The sequence below is a fragment of the Culicoides brevitarsis genome, chromosome 2, assembly GCF_036172545.1.
Source record: "Culicoides brevitarsis isolate CSIRO-B50_1 chromosome 2, AGI_CSIRO_Cbre_v1, whole genome shotgun sequence".
Classification (NCBI taxonomy): domain Eukaryota; kingdom Metazoa; phylum Arthropoda; class Insecta; order Diptera; family Ceratopogonidae; genus Culicoides; species Culicoides brevitarsis.
In genome coordinates this window covers 34,481,137-34,499,030 of record NC_087086.1, presented here as the reverse complement: position 1 = coordinate 34,499,030, position 17,894 = coordinate 34,481,137, and the positions used below count along the sequence as shown (strand labels likewise).

The following is a 17,894-nucleotide window of genomic DNA, read 5'->3' as shown; positions in this document are numbered from 1 at the left end:
CCTTCTTCCTTGTAACTTTATGTCAAAAAATTTTTATTGTTATTATATTTATTCAATTCGATATTTTTCCGACTCAATTTCTGTGTATGTCATCGTGTCATATTTCTTTGCAGGAAGTACCGTATGTGATGGTGAAAGAAGACAAGAATCTGACGGGAAATGCACGCTTTGAAGGTTTCTGCATCGATTTGCTTCACGGTATTGCGAAACAAATTGGCTTTCAATATACAATCAAGCTTGTGCCGGATCGGATGTATGGCGTGTTTGATCCAGAGACGAAACAATGGAATGGTATTGTGCGGGAATTGATTGAAAGGGTAAGAATTTTTACATGTTTCTATTGAATTTTCTCACATTTTTTACTGCATTTTGAAGATTGGATGGTTAGATTTTATGAAATATGCATAGGGAATTTTTAAAATGCGCATTAGGGCAAAAATTGAAAATGTGCATTGGGTCGAATTATAATTTTTTTAAGTTTTCTAATAGAATTTTACAGTTTTTCAAATATGAGTTAGGAAAAATATTAAAATTGTTAACTGGGCTACAAATTTTATGATTAAAAAATTTTTCAATGTGATAAATCCCTTAAATGTGCATTGGGCAAAATAAAAAAAAAATAAAATTAGGAAATTTTTAAATCCCAATTTAAGAAAAATTCTCAAATAATTGAGATTCTTTAAAAAAATTAAAAAAAAATCTAAATATGCATTGGGACAAAATTTTTTTTAATTTCAATGGGGTAACGTATGAAATGTGCATTGGGCAAAATAAATTTCAAAATTCAAGAAAGACACAAAAAATTGGAAATTCTTTCATAAATTAACAAAACAAAAAATAAAATGTGCATTGGGTCAAAAAAAAATTTCATTAGGGTAAAAATTTTTAAATGTGCATTGGGTTATGTCACGTGGTTCAAAATCGAATTTGAATTGGAAATTTCGTAAAATTTTTTTCTAATTCAATTGTTTTTTAAATTTTTGACAGCGAGCTGATTTAGCAGTCGCTTCCATGACAATCAACTACGCCCGAGAAAGCGTCATCGACTTCACGAAGCCCTTCATGAATTTAGGTATCGGCATCCTGTTCAAGGTAAGACCAATTTCACCCAATTACTGTCACCATGCAGCAACAAAACCATCAAGAGATCAAGAAAAAAAAATAAATTTTTAACGTTAATAGGTACCAACAAGTCATCCCACGCGATTGTTCTCCTTTATGAATCCTCTCGTAAGTTGTCTCTCTTTTTCTCTCATTTTTGCGACTAAAAGCTGAAACTGATCAATCACACACATTCGCATATAATTTTTCATTAGGCAGCGGAAATATGGTTATACGTATTGGCAGCTTACCTCCTCGTGTCATTTACATTATTTGTGATGGCCAGATTTTCGCCGTACGAATGGAATAATCCCCATCCGTGTCACCGAGAATCGGATATTGTGGAAAATCAATTTTCTGTAATAATTTAATTATAAGTCTTTTTTCATTACATTATCATCGAATCTCCTTTTTTTTGTCTCTCTCTCGTTTTTCGTGACACATTTTGAGCGTAGCATTCACACCCACTTGTGCCCATTTAATCGTCGTCGTCAGAGATGGATTTGAAATTTTTTGAAATTTTGGGCTTTCTGAAAAAGGAAATTTTTTGCTTGGTTTGAATTAATTGGAATAGATTAAAAGTTCAAGGGCTAAAAATTAAAACGGAAAAAATTGTGACTTACGACTTAAACTTTAACTTAAAAAGACTTAAGAAAAATTTAAAAAATTCTAACTTAAGAATAAGTAGAAAAAAAACTTGACTTAAGCTCAAGTCTCATAAGTTTATGTGAAAATATTAAAAATGTTTGACTTAAGCCTTTAAGTTTAAGTTTTTTGTTTAAGTCACTAATTTTTGGAAATTTTATTTTAATTTCGAAAAAATTTGAAAAATCAAATTTATTTTTTTAAGTTCAAAGTTTTGAAATGTTAAGTTAAAAACTTACGAAATTTCAAATAAAACTCAAATTTTCAAGACTCAAATTTAAACTTACAGAAACTTAAGAAAAAGTAAAAAACTTTTTTGACTTAAGAGTCTTTAACGTAAGCTTAAGTTTAAAAATTCATTAAAGTTTAATCTGGTTTTAACTTTTCTAAATTAATATAAACCACTAAACTTAAAAGATTTTAAGACTTAAGCCTTAACTTAAACAAAAATATCTCTTGACTTAAGCTTAAAGTTTAAGTCAATTATTTTTGAACAATAGTCAAGAAAAAATTTTTGACTTAAACTTGAAAATTTTTTGAAACTTAAGCTTAAGTTTTATTAAAAGTATTGACTTAAGCTTAAGTTTTAGAATAAGTCAATTAACTCTTGACTTTTCAACCAAATTTTTCGAAATTTTCATAATTTTAGAAAAATTTTATAATCTAAGTTTCTTAAGTTAGCTTAAGTCAATATTTTTTGACTTTTCAATCGAATTGTTCATTTTTTTAATTTCAGAAAAAAAAATGTAAAAAAATCTTAAGTTATCTTAAGTCAAATTTAGCTTAAGTCAATAATTTTCTTAGAAAATTGTGTAAAAAAATTTTGAAAAATAACAGGAATTCATAAAAAATAAAATTTCATAAAATTGCGCCCTTTTTCGCGACACACCCCTGAATTTTTGTCGTCAGGTCATCGTCAACAGATCTAAATCCATTAATTTAATGATGAAGGGATGAATGTGCGACGATTACGGGCAATCAATTGGCAACCAATAAAAAGTGTCTGCTACGCTTAAAGTGACTGATTGATACTTTTCGTTCGGTAAATCGGTTTGTTTATCCCTCCGTGCGATGGGACAAGCCGCTTTTATCGACCACATTCGGTTTTTTTTTGTTTTAATGAAATTTGTCTCTGCCATAGATCTCGAATAGCTTCTGGTTCATTACGGGAACATTTTTGCGACAGGGATCCGGATTAAATCCAAAAGTAAATACAAAATTTCTCTTGAATGTTGCATGTTGTTGTCCCTTTTTCCTCATTTTCGTGTTTTTTTATTTAATTTTTCTCCTTTTCTGTTCAAATTGCATGCTTGCATGAATGAAATCTTTGGATGTACGAAAAAAATTTTAGGAGCCGAGACGTGTCAAGAACCACTTATTCTCGTTCGCACGTCCTTTTTCGTCGGAAATTTGGGTTTTTGTGTTCGTTTCGTACGTTTGCGTGTCGCTGACGATGTTCATGGTAGCCCGTTTCAGTCCGTTCGAGTGGGAATTGTCGTCGCCGAGTCGCTTGCAGGACCTCCATGTGACAGATTGCGAGTGCAACGACAACCCAAAAAGACGTCAGCACCATCATCACGACGACGACGAATGTTGCGAGCTGGAAAAATCGCCCATCGATGCAAGCTGCGGTCACAACAACAACAAAAATCTCGTGCCGCACTTCGAATATGCCATCGCGACACTTTGTAATGACGATAATTGTCTGCACAATAAATTTAACGCAGACACGGATTATTTCAACAGTCACATGTATCGCAACAGTTATTACATGAAGAATTTTCGCGATGACGGCGGGCAGGGGGATGATGGCGACGAGATTGATGAGATCAGTGTGGAAATGTTTTCGGATGACCATTCGATGACAATTACGCCACGTTCGCGCGATATTTTGTTCGATGGGCCGGATGTCACGGCATTGACGTTGCGGCGACGCGGGGATGAGGAGGAACAGATGACGGATGATATTAGCAGCAGCAGTAATGAAATTGAGTTGACAACGTTTCATAATGACTTTACGTTCAATAATAGCTTTTGGTATACGATTGGGACGTTGATGCAGGGCTCGGATCTACACCCAAAGGTTTCATTTTAACGAGTCAATTGGTTGATGTGTTATCGCAAAAAAATTAATTTAATTTCGCGATTTTTTATTTTTTGCATTGAAAACTATTAAAAATTAAAAATTTAGAAAAAAAATTATAAAACTCGATAAAAAATGACAAACTTTCAAATATTTTGACAAAAAGCTGAAATTAATTTTTTTTAAATTAAATTTAAAAAAAAAATTGAAGATTAAAAATATTCAAAATTAAAAAAAATTATTAAAAAAAAAAATTATAAAAATTCGATAAATAGGCACAAATTTTCGAAAAATGTTAAAATTTAATTTCGTAATTAAAATTAAAAAATTAGGAAAAGATGAACAATTAACAAAAAGTTGAAAAATCTGAATAATTTAAATAAAAAATTAAATTTTAACAAAATGTGAAGAACTCTTATTGTCGAAAAAATTAAAAAAAATTAATTCAAAAAAAAAAAATAAAATAAAATAAATAAAAATAAATAAAATTTTTTATGAAAAAGAAAAAAAATTATCTAAAATTTCGAAAATAATTTAAAAATTAAAAAAAATAATTTTTGAACAATATCAAGATATTTATAATTTTTTTAATTAATATATTTTTTAATTTAATTAATTAATTAATTTATTTTTTTTTATAATAATTTTTTTTGTTGAAGCTCTGAACATTACACATATTTAAAAAAATAATTCTATTTTTTTTAATTATTTTTTTTTAATTAAAAATTGTTTAAAATCAAACGAAAATTTACAATCTTAATTTAAAATTTTTTTTAGCATTTTTTTTAAAATAAATAATAAATAAAAAAAACAAAAAAATATGATTAAAAATTTCTAATTTTCTTTTCTATTATAAAAAAATGATTTAAAGATTTTCAAGAATTCAAGAATTTTTTTTTTAATTTTTAAAAAATAGTAAATTAAATTAAAATTACATATTAATAATTAAAAAAATTAATTCATTAAAAAATTATTATTTAATAATTTAATTTCAAAAATTTTAAAAATATGAGAAAAATTTAAAAATATTAAAAATTTCTTTAATCGAAAAATTTAATTTAAAAAAAATTCTTACATTTTTGAGATAACACATCAACCCTTGACTAAATTGTGTTTGCTTTCGCTTATTTTTTTTGTCCATTAACCATTAGATTGCTTCAACGAGATTGCTCTTTCCACAAAGTCAAACTCGGTTCGCTCGGTCAAGCAAATACCCAACGCAATATTTTATTGCCTGTCTATTAACTTGACATGCGACTTAAGGAACTTGCGAAACGAAGTTATTTAGCCAAGTGACGTGGAAAACCAATCGAAACATTCCACTTATGATTTCTTTTCCTCTTTTTTTTTCATTTATTTCCAAAGCTCTTTGTCTGCTTTTTACGTCTCTCTTTTTTTTTTTGTAGTTAAGTTGACACAACAAGATTTTTATTTGCATTTCTTTTCCTCCAGTCTCCTTGAGAAAAAAAAGACGAAGTGTACTTGCCATTGTGTTTCTTTCTTTATTGTAGTTAGATCCGTCAAATTAGCTTTTTTTTCACTTTTTTTCCGTGCTCTTGTAATAATGACATGTGTCTATTTAGGCAACAAGTACTCGGATTGTCGGCGGCATTTGGTGGTTCTTCACGTTAATCATCATTTCCTCATACACGGCGAACTTGGCAGCCTTCTTGACAGGTAATTTAAAGTTTTTCCGTCGTCTTTTGTTGAATTTTAATCATTTTTTGTGCTTTTCTAGTTGAGCGGATGATTACTCCGATAGAGAATGCAGCGGATTTGGCAGATCAGACAGAAATTGTGTACGGGACGCTATCCGGGGGATCAACAATGACCTTTTTCCGGGTAAATTTTTCAATTATTTTGGATTTTAATTGAAATTTTAATTTATTTTGTACCTTGTAGGATTCCAAAATTGGCATTTATCAGAAAATGTGGCGATTTATGGAGAGCCGGAAGCCATCAGTGTTTGTCCAGACCTATGAAGAAGGCATCAGGAGGTAAAAAATGAATAAAAATTAATTAAAAATGATAAAAAATTATTAAAAAATGTAAAAATTTTAGAGTTCTTGATGGAAATTACGCATTTTTGATGGAATCTACGATGCTTGACTACGCCGTTCAACGCGATTGTAACTTAACCCAAATCGGAGGTCCCTTAGACTCAAAAGGTTATGGAATTGCAACCAGTAAAGGAAGTCTCTGGCGTGATAAAATCTCATTAGTAAGTATTTCTTCCTTCAAAAAAGCCTAAAAAATCGATTTTTTGTCAAATTTTAATGAAAAATTCAATTTTTTAGGCAATTTTAGAGCTTCAAGAAAAAGGCACCATCCAAATCCTGTACGACAAATATTGGAAAAATACGGGCGACGTGTGTAATCGCGACGATAAAAGCAAGGAAAATAAAGCAAACGCCCTCGGAGTCGACAATATCGGCGGCGTTTTTGTCGTTTTACTGTGCGGACTTGCATTTGCGATTCTCGTTGCCATTCTCGAGTTTTGCTGGAACTCGAAGAAAAATGCTCAAACTGAACGACAATCCCTCTGTTCGGAAATGGCGAATGAATTACGTTTCGCTGTCAAGTGTCACGGATCCAGACAACGTCCGGCGCTGAAACGAAGTTGCGCGAAATGCAATCCATCGACAACTTACGTGCCAGGCACTTTATCGCATCTGAACGGCGAAATTTTCCAAGAAATGCAAATGGTCGACCTGAAAAAGTACGGAAACGACACTTAGCGTTTTTCACCGCCGATCCATCGAAGTCATCAGGGCGACTCGAGTGCGATCGGCGGTAATTTTTACGCATCACAACGACGCCAAATGATTGTCTCGTCGAACATCAATCATCAGCAGCAACAACAACGCATGATGCCCCATACGTGCGGCACGTTACCAATGAACTTTCAGCTCAGCAAATTCGGCACGAATAACTCGTGTTCGCGTCTCGACAGCTACGACGACGATTTAACCGATCTTTCGGCGAATGTCGCACGCGAAAAATCCAGTTTTCGCATGAAATCCTTCGGATCGACCAATTCCATATCACGATATCGACATCATCCGACAGCAGCGACGTCGCATAATAACTCCAACACCGCCGCGCTAAGTGCGAGTCAACATCTACTGCCGAGCACTGTGACAATTACCACCAAAGTTAGCTGAAAAGTACGATTTAGAGACCAATTGTGTTAATGAAGACGTATGAAAAATTAGTCCTTAAGAAATTTTCTTTTAATTTCATCCTTTTTCAAAAAATTCTTTTCCTAAAAAGAGAAAAAATCAATAATATTGTATAGAAATCTATAAAAAAAAAACATTTTATACTAAAAAAATCATTGAAATTATTCCTATTTATGTCGTACAAAAAAAAATCCAAGATATAATCAAATTTCTTTCATTTTTCTAAGCGTAGTTAGTAACAAAAGACATGAAAAAATTAATAAAATCACCGTTTTTAGACAATGATTGTTACATAAACTTAAAAATAAATTAAAATAAAAATTTAGGAGTAAGGGACACGCGTAAGTTGACTGTTGTAACTAATTAAGGAATCAGAGAGAAAAACATCGAAACAAAAAGGCCACCTTTTGATTTAAATTTGTAAATGTGTTTAATACTGATCGTTGGCAATGTGATGAAAATAAATAAAATTTATGAAGAAAATTTTTTTGTGTGTTTTTAATTTTTACTCAAACTACCTTTTTAAAAATTTAAAAATGTTTTTAAAGATAAGAAAAAAATGTAAGATAATAGTTAAAGATTTTAAATAAAAAATTATTAAAAATTATAAAAAATTAGTTAGATAAAAATTATATAAAATTATTAGTTAAAAATTTTTTAAAATAATTTTTTATTTAAAATCTTTAACTTTTTAAAATAAAATTATAAAAAATTATTTTTTTATTATTTTATTATATTATTTAAAATTATTTTTTTAAAAAAAAATATATAATTTATTTTTTTTTAAATTATATTTAAAATTATCTCAAATATTTTTGTAGTTTTTGCTTAATTTTTTTTACTATGAAAAAATATTTTTTTTTTATAAACTTTCAACTGATTTTAAATTTTTATTTTTTTAAATGAAGAAATTTGATCAAAAAATTATTTTTAGGTTCAAATCGTTTCAAATTGAAAAATTTTTCAATAAAACTTACCTTTTTTGGATATAAACTCGACAAAAAAATTACCTTCGATCATGTTTTTTATGATGTTTGTAGTAAAATTTCACTTTAAAAGAATTTTAAAATAATTAAATTAAATTAAGAGTGTTCCAAGTTCGTTTTCTGTTTCGCGTTTCCTCCCCCATCATTTTTATCAAAAATCACCATGGGGGATATAGAAATTTTATATAGATTTTGAAATATTGTTTCATACTAAATGACTTAAAAATCAAGTTTTTCTAGCTTTTTTTAGCGATATTTTAGCTGTTTTTCAACAAATTTGACATTTTGCACTATTTAAGTGGTTATTAAGAGGTTATTTCGATTAAAAAATGAAGAATTTTTATCATTTTTATCATTTTTAATCATTTTTTAACTCAAAACTGCCAAAAAATTGAAACTGAAAAAAATTTTTTCTTTGACATAGTTTTGTTTTAAAAACTAAATCAAGAGCAAAAAAACTGTGTCAAAAACTGTGTCAAAGCAATTTTTGTCAAATTTTGCTCCAAATGGATAAAAATTTGTCAGAGGCTCTAATTTATCATTTTTAATCATTTTATAACTCAAAACTGTCAAAAAATTGAAACTAAAAAAAAAATTTTTTTTTCTTTGACATAGTTTTGTTTTGAAAACTAAATCAAGAGCAAAAAAACTGTGTCAAAAACTGTGTCAAAGCAATTTTTGTCAAATCTTGCTCCAAATGGATAAAAATTTGTCAGAAGGCTCTAATTTATCCTTTATAATCATTTTATAACTCAAAACTGCCAAAAAATTGAAACTGAAAATTTTTTTTTCCTTTGACATAGTTTTGTTTTAAAAACTAAATCAAGAGCAAAAAAAAACTGTGTCAAAAACTGTGTCAAAGCAATTTTTGTCAAATTTTGCTCCAAATGGATAAAAATAAAAAACTTAAATTGAAACTAAAAAAAACTTACTTTTTAATTATACATTTTTAATCATTTTTGTCATTTTGAAATAATTAGATGTTTCATTTTTTGAAGATAATTAATAAAACTACTAAAAAACTTACTTTTTATTATACTTTGTCATCAAAATAATAAGTTAAGGTAATCCCTTAATTTTTTTCACAATAAAAAAACAAAATCCTTAAATTTTTTCAATTTTTCAAATTTATTTATTTATCAATTATTTATTCATTTTTTTTTTATTAATTATTAAATTAATTAAATTTTTTTTTCATGTTGTTGTTGCACATTTTCATACTTTTTTTTTTGCACATTTACAAAGACAGTTGTTATTTTTTTTATATTTATTTATTTATTTTTTTATTATATTATATTTAATATAATTACCTTGCTTTTATTCCTTAAAAAAAATAATAATGTTACTATTACATATACACTAAAAATAATCTTTTTTATTTAAATTATTTTACTTTTTAATATTTTTTAATTACAATTTTTTCAATAATATTTTTTTAGACTTTTTTTTTTATTTTTATAATATTATTATAATTTTTTTATAATAATATTTATGTGCCTACGATTTTTTTTTGTTTTATAATACATTTTATATTTTCTTGAGACGTTCGATTTTTTTTTTAAATATTTTTTTTTTGTTTTCGATCTCAAGATATACTTGGAAATGCATTAAGAACTGTGTACAAATTTTATCTGCCATTATTTATTTTTTTACATCTCGCAAGAAGAAGACATAATACTTGTAATTATTTTTAAATGTTTATTTTTGAAAATGTAGGACAAACAAAAAAATGTCTTTTTCGCAACATTAAAAAGTTTAAAACAAAAAATGTGATGGAAAAGGATCTACCTGTGTTTGTTCTCGAGTTTTAATTTTTTTCTATTGTTTTTTCGCAAAAAGTGTGTTTGAAGAAGCTATTTAAATGTAAATTTTCTCGTGTCCTATGTACAAAGTTACTGGCCTCGTGTTATTATTATTTTATTTTTTTTATTAAGGTATAGTCTCGAATTGTGTGACTTTTTGTTTGAAACTTTTCTATTTTATTTTTTTTTTGCTTTTTTAAGATAATACAAGTAATTCTGTTTTCTCTATTTTTTTTTAATGTTTATTATTATTTATTTTTCTTGAAATGAATTTTTTTGCTGTTTTTCGCGCGTGTCACTATAAATATTTATAATAATATAATATAGTTAATATATCAGTCTCTTAATATGCATATTAATCATATTTATTTTAAATATTTTTTTTTGTGTTTTTTCTCCGGTTTATGGGGGGCTGTTGTTGAGATTCCGCAAAAATTGCCCCCGAAAATTAATTAAAAAATAAAAGAAAAAAATTTAGACGATTTTTAGAAAATTTAACATTTTTTTTTACTTTCTGGAACCAGCAGTTTTTTTTTAAATTTTCTAACAGCCTATTTAAATTCTATTTTTTATTTTTTTTGCGTGTCTTGTATTTAATTTTTTTTTTATTTTTTCGAAGTGATTTATTTTTTTTTAATATTTTATATCTTTTTATTTTTAAATTAAATAGTAGTAATAAAATTATGGATTATTTACATATTGTCACATGTACTTGGAGCTTTTAGGTGATTCTAGACTTGAGCTAAGGATTTTATCGGAGGATGTTGGTGTCAGTCGTTGTTCTCGTTTGCGTGCGTCGTCATCCTCGTTCGCTGCTTGCTGTTGACTGGGCGACGAGGGACTTGCGGGACACGAAATTGGCTTGTTACTGTGATGATTTGGACTCGACATCGACGACGACGACGTGTAATTATTAACAGTAAGGTGATCACTTGATGGATGATTTCTAACTACTGGCACTGGCAACGGCGTTAAATTAAGTAAATGACTACTCGTGGCGCCCTCTGACGACGCGGCGGTATTGTTATTGTTGCTGCTGTGGTTGTTGTTGTTGATATTCCGTTGCGACGACGACGACGACGCGGAAAGTGACACGGCGGGACCTATACTGCTCAAATCCGTTGTCTTGCTCGCACTGCCCCTGTTGAAGCTGAAGATCCCAAAAAATTTGCTATTGGAGGAGCAGTACTTTTTCTCATTTTTACTAACGGGCGTCGAGTTGGAGGACGAAACAAGGCTTTTGCCGCTGCCAAAATTCTCGTGAATATTCGCGGTTGACTTTGAATTCGGTCGCCTATAATTCAATTGGTCTGGCACATTCTGTACTGTTCGATTTGGTGGTACGCGCGGGTACGTTCTCAAGATCTCGGATTGCTAAAAAATAATTTTTTCGTTAAAAAAAAATTTTTTTTTTCGAGAAAATTTGAAAATCTTACTTGACTTGGGGTTCGTATCTGCAAATGACGATCGTCACCATACTCGCCGTCTGGTAACTGAACATGGTGCGGATATTGATTGGCTATGCTGGATGATTTTGTGTTGCTATTGCTATTCGGGCAGATTTGGGGTGTCATGCCTCCGACGCTGCTGGAGTTGCTGCTCGTGTTGGAGTACGGATAATGATTATACTGATTTGCTTTTGTGGTTATTGAGGAAGATGACGATGATGAGGACGAGGAAGATGTCTCATTGTTATCGCGACGTCTTCGAGATCTGCAAGAAAAATCATCATTAGTAAGAAATTTCTTTAAAAATTTAAAAAAAATTTATTTGACGAGCAAAAAATTTTCATTTTTCATCAAAATTTTGATTGAAAAAATACTTTGACAGTTTAAAATGTTGAAAAATTTAAATAATTTCATAAAAAATTTAATTTTTAAATAAATTTAAGAAGATTTTTGATTGAAATTTCATTAAAAATTAAAAAAATAATAATTAAAAAAATTTCAATTGCTTTTGAGTTTTAAAATTGTTCTCTGAAGTTAAAATAATTAAAAAAAAATAAATATTTAAAATTAAAAATTAATATTTTTAATAATATTTTGATAAAAATAATTTAAATATTTCATTTTTTGATGGTTTTTACACAAAATATTAAATTTTCTTCTTATTGATGTTCAAAATTATTCCCTTAATTTAAATTTTTTACGAAAATTATTAAAAAAATTTAAAAATTTAATTTTTTAATGACAATTTTCAAAAATTTTTTAGGAAAAAAATGAATTTTATGACATTAGAAGGCCAATTTTTAATTAAAATCTTCAAATTTCATGATTTTTTATGTAAAATCTTTCCTTTAAATTTAGATTTTTGAATGAAAATATAAAAAATTGTTCTAAAAATTGATTTTTTTAACAAATATTGTATGAAAATGGCTTATAACAACCTTTTAAATGACAAAATTTTCATTTGTTCATGATTTTTACTTTCTAAATTATCATTTCTGGATAAAAAAATTTTAGGAAATTTTTAAAAATTGTCTAAAAAATTATTAATTCAAACATAAATTTTCAAATTTTAATTAAAAATTGAACATTAAGTCAATAAAAGAGAATTTTTAACGAAAATTTACTATCGAAAATATTGATAAATGAACAAGATTCGATAAAAATATTGAAGATTTATCAAAATTCTTTGGAAATTTCAAATTTTCTGACAATCTATATTGAAATAGTCAACGAAATATGACAAAATTTAGCACTTTTTGTCAAAATTTTCTATTAAAATATTTTTTAAAAATCTTTCCGTGAATATTTTTTAACTTTTTTCAACATTTTGAACGTCACATGAACCATTTTTGCTCATCAGATAAATTTTTCCGCACAAAAACGCACCTTTCGTCCCTCGTTGTCGACGTGGCGATAGTAGTGCGGGACGGAACGCCTAACCATTCCATGCCCGCACAGCCGGGTGATTGCACCGAAAGCATCTACAAAGAAAAATTCGTTAAAATCTCTCAAAAATTTCGTCAAAATCTCACTTACGGGTACGTTATGGTCCGGTTTACAGGTTGAATTTCGCTTATCCTGTGAACCAGACACCTGCTCTTGCTGCTTATGTATGTCAAATTTTTCGTATTTCTCGCTACGTATTAATTCAAATGCTCTCGCCGACTCGTCCTTGTGTTCCGCCGCGGAATTTGTCGTTTGTTGCGTTGCTCCGTTTCCTGTCGCTGCGTTGTTGTTGTTGTTGTTATTGCTCGACGACGACGACGTGTTTTGCGTTGAACTCGTTCCGGAGAGGCAAATCGGTCCGCCAAGTAGCACGCCAACGACTAGTCCAAGTATCGATATGGCGATAACAGCTGCGATCCAAACAACTGTTCAAATAGAGCGAAAAAAAAAGGTAAATATCAGTAACAATGCAGTCGCGACGAACAAAAAAAATTTATAAATAAATTCATATCAGACAATTAATCATATTAATGAGTATTTAAGCGGCGAGCATGTACGAACGATGATAACGTCGTTCATTGACAACGTGAACGAATGAAAAAAAAAATATTAAAACGCGGTCAAACAGCACCAACGATATACGCGACGTCGTACTTTGAGCAGACAGACGATCAGACGAGTTTCAAATGCTTCTCGCGTAATTTATTTACTTTTAATCACTGTAGATCATGATGATACACAACGCGCAAAAAAAAAATAAATTACGTAATACCGTAAAGTGTCTGTCTGTGTCGCGCGGTTCTAGCCTCAGAATGATTTTTTTTTATTTTTATAAATATTTATCTATCTATAATAAACACTCTAACAACGCGACTCACTTCCGATATTTTTTTCACACTTTCACCTACATTTTTTTTTTCGAATATTTCGCGTGTGGTTTTTATTTTTTTTTTATTTAATCGCACACATAGAACACCGTTGTAAAGCTAAAATCTGGCTCTCGAATTTATTTTGTGCAATATTATTTAGCGGATGAGTAATAATAAATAAATAATAATAATTATAGAAAAGTAGTGGCAAGTGTTGATGTTTTTTAGACAGTATTTTCCGTTTTTTTGTGTCTCTTATTTTTTATTTTAGTTTTTTTTTTATCTTAGGCAAGGGCAATTTTGAAAAATGTTTCATTTTTTATTCAATTTTCAATTATTTTTTTATTAATTATTTTTTTTAATTCAATTTCAGTGAATAATTAATAAATTAATGTTGAAATAAATATTTATGAAAAATTTATTAAAATTGTAAAAATTTTTTTTTTAATTATTTTAAATAAAAAGTACAGCAAAATATTATTTTTGACCTTTTGAAATTTATTGAATATTTATAATTATTAATTAAAATTTAAAATTAATTTATTTTAATTAAAAATTTAAATTAATTAATTAATAAAAATTATTTATTTTTTTTTATTAATAAAAATTAAAAATAAAATAAAAAAATAAATTAAAATAAATAAAAAAATTAATTTTATTAAAAAAAATTTAATTAAAATAATATTTAATAAAAATAATTATTTATTAAAAAAATATTTTAAAAAATAAATTTATAAATTTTTAATTAAAAATTTTTATTATTATGAATCAAATATTCATAAATTTATACTGAAATTTTATTTATTATTTGAAAATAATTTTTTTATAATATTTTTGATAATTTCGACAATTAAAAATTTCAAATTAAGAAAATATTTTTTTTTAATTTTAATTAATTAATTTTATTTTAATTTTAATTTTTTTTTTTATTTATTTCTATTTTTTTATTATTTAATTTATTTTTTAAATTTTAAAATTTCTTTTTATTTTGGATTTTTATAATTATTTTTTTATTTATTAATTTAAAAATTAATAAATTTTAATTAATTTTTTAAAATATGTTATTAATTAAATTAAATTTAAATAAATTGAATTAACTATTAAAAATTAAAATTCAATTAAATTTAGTAAAAATTGATTTTTTTCACATTCAATAAAATTTAAAATTTATGAACGAAATTTTTCACAAAATTAATTTTCATAAAAATTTGCTAAAATTTATTTTTTTTCCAAAACATGTGTAAAATTGCATTAAAATATTAAAAATAATTTTTATATTAAAAATTATAAAATTTCACTCAAAAATTATTCTTTTGTGTTTTTAAATAATTTGAAATATTTTTTAAAATTGCATTTGCCTCATTTCACAGAATAATACACAAAAATTTTCTCACTTTTTTTCTTTTTTTTTCACAAAAAAATCGCAGCAACAACAACTAGTGGTCTTGATTTTTCACTTTTTTATTTTTTTGTTTTTTTTTTTTTACAGAAAAACACCGCGAGAGCGCGAAGAGAAGAGCGAGTGTGGGCAGTTCTTTCCTCAATTATTGTATTTATTTCTCAATTAAAGTGATATATGTTGGGATTATTTCTCGCTCTTTTTCCGTGACATTTTTTTTGTGTATCACAAAAATAAGAAGAAAAAAAAATTCATACAATGTTGCGATGGCGGCGCGACGGAGGAACACGGACTGACGGTTTTGTGTTGTTTTTTGTGTCCAACACAGAAAATAATTTTTTTCGCTTGTGTTTGTTGCGCGCAGCACAGACAACCGAGCACGGAGAGACAGATAAATACACTGCCATAGTCGGAGTAGTACAGTCGCTCGCGTCAAAACATATTCGACAATAATAGAACCTCAAGGTCACCATCATGACGTAGTAGACAGCGACACACACACACACATGTCGTCGTGCATCGAAAGAAGCAAAAAAAAAATCGGTGCATTCGTACGTTCGGGTAATCTTCGTCGTCGTCGCCGTGTATAAAACACCCGCATCATCAGCCAGCCTGCATTTCGAGTCGTCTACAGCGAGCGACGTACAGCGCGCAAAAAAGAGAACAAAAACACACAAGACATGTCTGCGCTGCTGCTGTTGTTGTTGTTCACGATGCAGGCAAATGTTCGCCATTCATTCATTCACACAGGGTGCATTGCTTCTCCCTTTTCTTAATTTTTTTGACATTCGTTCGTCGCAGACGACGCGCTACATTGTCTTTGCTGCATGCACGAAATTCATGCCGAGAGAGCAAAAAAAAAAAATTTTATTTTTATTATTATCAACCATGTTTGAATTGGGATTCTGAAGTGCATTTATGATGATTATGAGAGCGACGACGAGTGGATGGAACAACAGACGACGCGTACAATTATTATTGAGTGAAGTGTTTCGTCTGAAAAACATGATTTTCAATCATACGGCATGATAAATGGATGGCGAACGCATGTCTTTGTGGTGCCAAGTGTTTTCTGTGGACCCATTTTTCGATGGAATTGTACTGAAGGGGCGTCTTTTCTCAAGTGTCATGCAAAATTTGGAGGCGGAGGAGACGACAGGTGAGTTTTTTGGGGATTTTTTTTAATAAAAATTATTTTTTTTATCATTTTAGGTGATTTTTGATGACAAATTCGTCAAAAAATGTCATAAAAGTCCATTGAAGTTGCGCTAAAGGAGAATTTTTATCATTTATTGAGGCAAATATTGACACGAAAATGACTCATTTGAGAATTCGTAACGGGATGACACATATTTACACTTTTGGATATGATGACTTTGGGTTTCAAGTATCGAACTTTGATAGTTTTTGGTAATTTTAATGCATTTAAATGGTTTTTGCATGTCAAAAGTTTAAGATTTTTTGCATTAAAAGCACTTTTGGGACTTTGGAGTACTTTTATAACTCCCAAAAGATGGAAATTTGGATTAAAAGAGTAACTTTTGTGACGTAAAAAGACTTTTTTCTCTCGTTAAAATCGAAATTTCATATATTTGGAGCACTTTAGAGACACAAAAGTACTTTTTATTGATAAAATGCAAGAAATTTTTATCAATTTTGGTATTTTTTAGGTATGAAAGACGTTTTCAGATGAATATTACTCTAAATTTGTACAATTTTTAGGCAATTTGAGAACAAAAATGAATATTTTGTCTTCCAAAAGGGATCATTTTAGGCATATTTGAGCCTTAGGTTTGAGAATTTGGATCATATTAGAAGAAAAAAGCTCATTAATGTGGAAAAATATGACCTTTCAATAAATTTTGAGACATAAAAGAGCCTTTTGGATATCAAAAATTGAAATTTTTTATCATTTTAGGCAATCTTGACGTCGATTTTTTAGTAAAAACTAATTTTTTATATCATTTTATGAAATTTTAAGTCATTTATAGCTTCTATTGGGCTCCATTTCTAAAAATTTTGGTAATTTATCAAACTTACGAGACACGAAAAAGCCTTAAAAATGTCTAAAGATGAAATTTTGGGTAATTTTTCACGTTAAACAGGTAAATTTCATAAAAATAATTATAAAATGAGTAAAATTTTTTAACATTTTTTATCATTTTAGGTCCTTTTGAGCATCACAAGAGCCCTTTTGGATGTGAAAATTGAAAAAATTAAAAATTTTAGTCAAACTTGAATTTTTAACTATTAAAAATTTCCTTAAAAAATGATAATTTCGAACATTTCAGACACTTTCGATCCTAAAAATTAAATTTTTATCACTTTAGCCACTTAAAAGTCATAAAAACCAAAATTGCTGACGATACAAGACCTTCTCAACAGCTCGACACGTGAACCAAATTTCCCATTCTCATAAAACTTGTCTGCGTTCCAAATTTCCCCCCATCATCCACACGAGCACGACACTTTGTCACGCAACAAACGTGCTCGTCGTCATTGATTTTCTGCACTTTAACCTTGAACGCCGAAAAAATATTCCAAATTCTTTTATTTTTATTGATACATCTGGCCTATAAACACAGTAGGTACGCTGCGTCGTCGTCGTCGTCGTTGAACTGCAGCAAGAACCATAACAACGAGACATGGATAACGACGACTATATTTTTGTCTTGTTCTTTATTATTATTTTATTTTTTTTTTTGGTCTGTTGTATTATTGTGTGCCCTACAACACTTTTTGGTCCATACAACATTTTATTACTCATCATATAAAATATATTATTATGGCAAATTGCATGACATTGAAAAAAATTTCTGCAGACAACCGAAAAAAAAAATCGTCTAGAGATCATTTTTAATGTTCTTTTCGTTTTGTGGTGCGCTTGAAATTGCAACTACGATGTCATTTGTGGTTAAATTGTGTGTCATAAC

General features: G+C 28.3%; 2 protein-coding genes across 3 annotated transcripts in view; one reads left to right on the top strand and one right to left on the bottom strand.

Annotated features, from left to right (window-relative positions):
- Positions 1-7,457, top strand: part of LOC134829664 (glutamate receptor ionotropic, kainate 2) — a 30,519-nt gene extending 23,062 nt beyond the window's left edge. Inside the window, exons 11-20 of the mRNA XM_063842868.1 lie at positions 114-317; positions 988-1,092; positions 1,183-1,230; positions 1,317-1,460; positions 2,888-2,953; positions 5,413-5,506; positions 5,568-5,671; positions 5,732-5,826; positions 5,891-6,050; positions 6,127-7,457. Of these exons, the coding sequence (XP_063698938.1) occupies positions 114-317; positions 988-1,092; positions 1,183-1,230; positions 1,317-1,460; positions 2,888-2,953; positions 5,413-5,506; positions 5,568-5,671; positions 5,732-5,826; positions 5,891-6,050; positions 6,127-6,567 (1,461 nt within the window). The 3' untranslated portion in view covers positions 6,568-7,457. The remainder of the gene's footprint in view (positions 1-113; positions 318-987; positions 1,093-1,182; positions 1,231-1,316; positions 1,461-2,887; positions 2,954-5,412; positions 5,507-5,567; positions 5,672-5,731; positions 5,827-5,890; positions 6,051-6,126) is intronic.
- Positions 7,458-9,496: 2,039 nt separating this feature from the next.
- The window catches only part of LOC134831901 (uncharacterized protein DDB_G0271670), a 32,059-nt gene continuing 23,661 nt past the window's right edge, over positions 9,497-17,894 (bottom strand). The window contains exons 1-5 of one of the 2 annotated variants that reach the window (XM_063845738.1): positions 14,957-15,040; positions 12,784-13,118; positions 12,634-12,728; positions 11,236-11,512; positions 9,497-11,173 (exon numbers count right to left, since the gene is read on the bottom strand). In XM_063845738.1, coding sequence (XP_063701808.1) covers positions 10,502-11,173; positions 11,236-11,512; positions 12,634-12,728 — 1,044 coding nt within the window. In that variant the 5' untranslated portion in view covers positions 12,784-13,118; positions 14,957-15,040 and the 3' untranslated portion in view covers positions 9,497-10,501. Of the gene's footprint in view, positions 11,174-11,235; positions 11,513-12,633; positions 12,729-12,783; positions 13,119-14,956; positions 15,041-17,894 lie in introns of those variants that run through there. The other variant, XM_063845737.1, reaches the window with a different exon arrangement.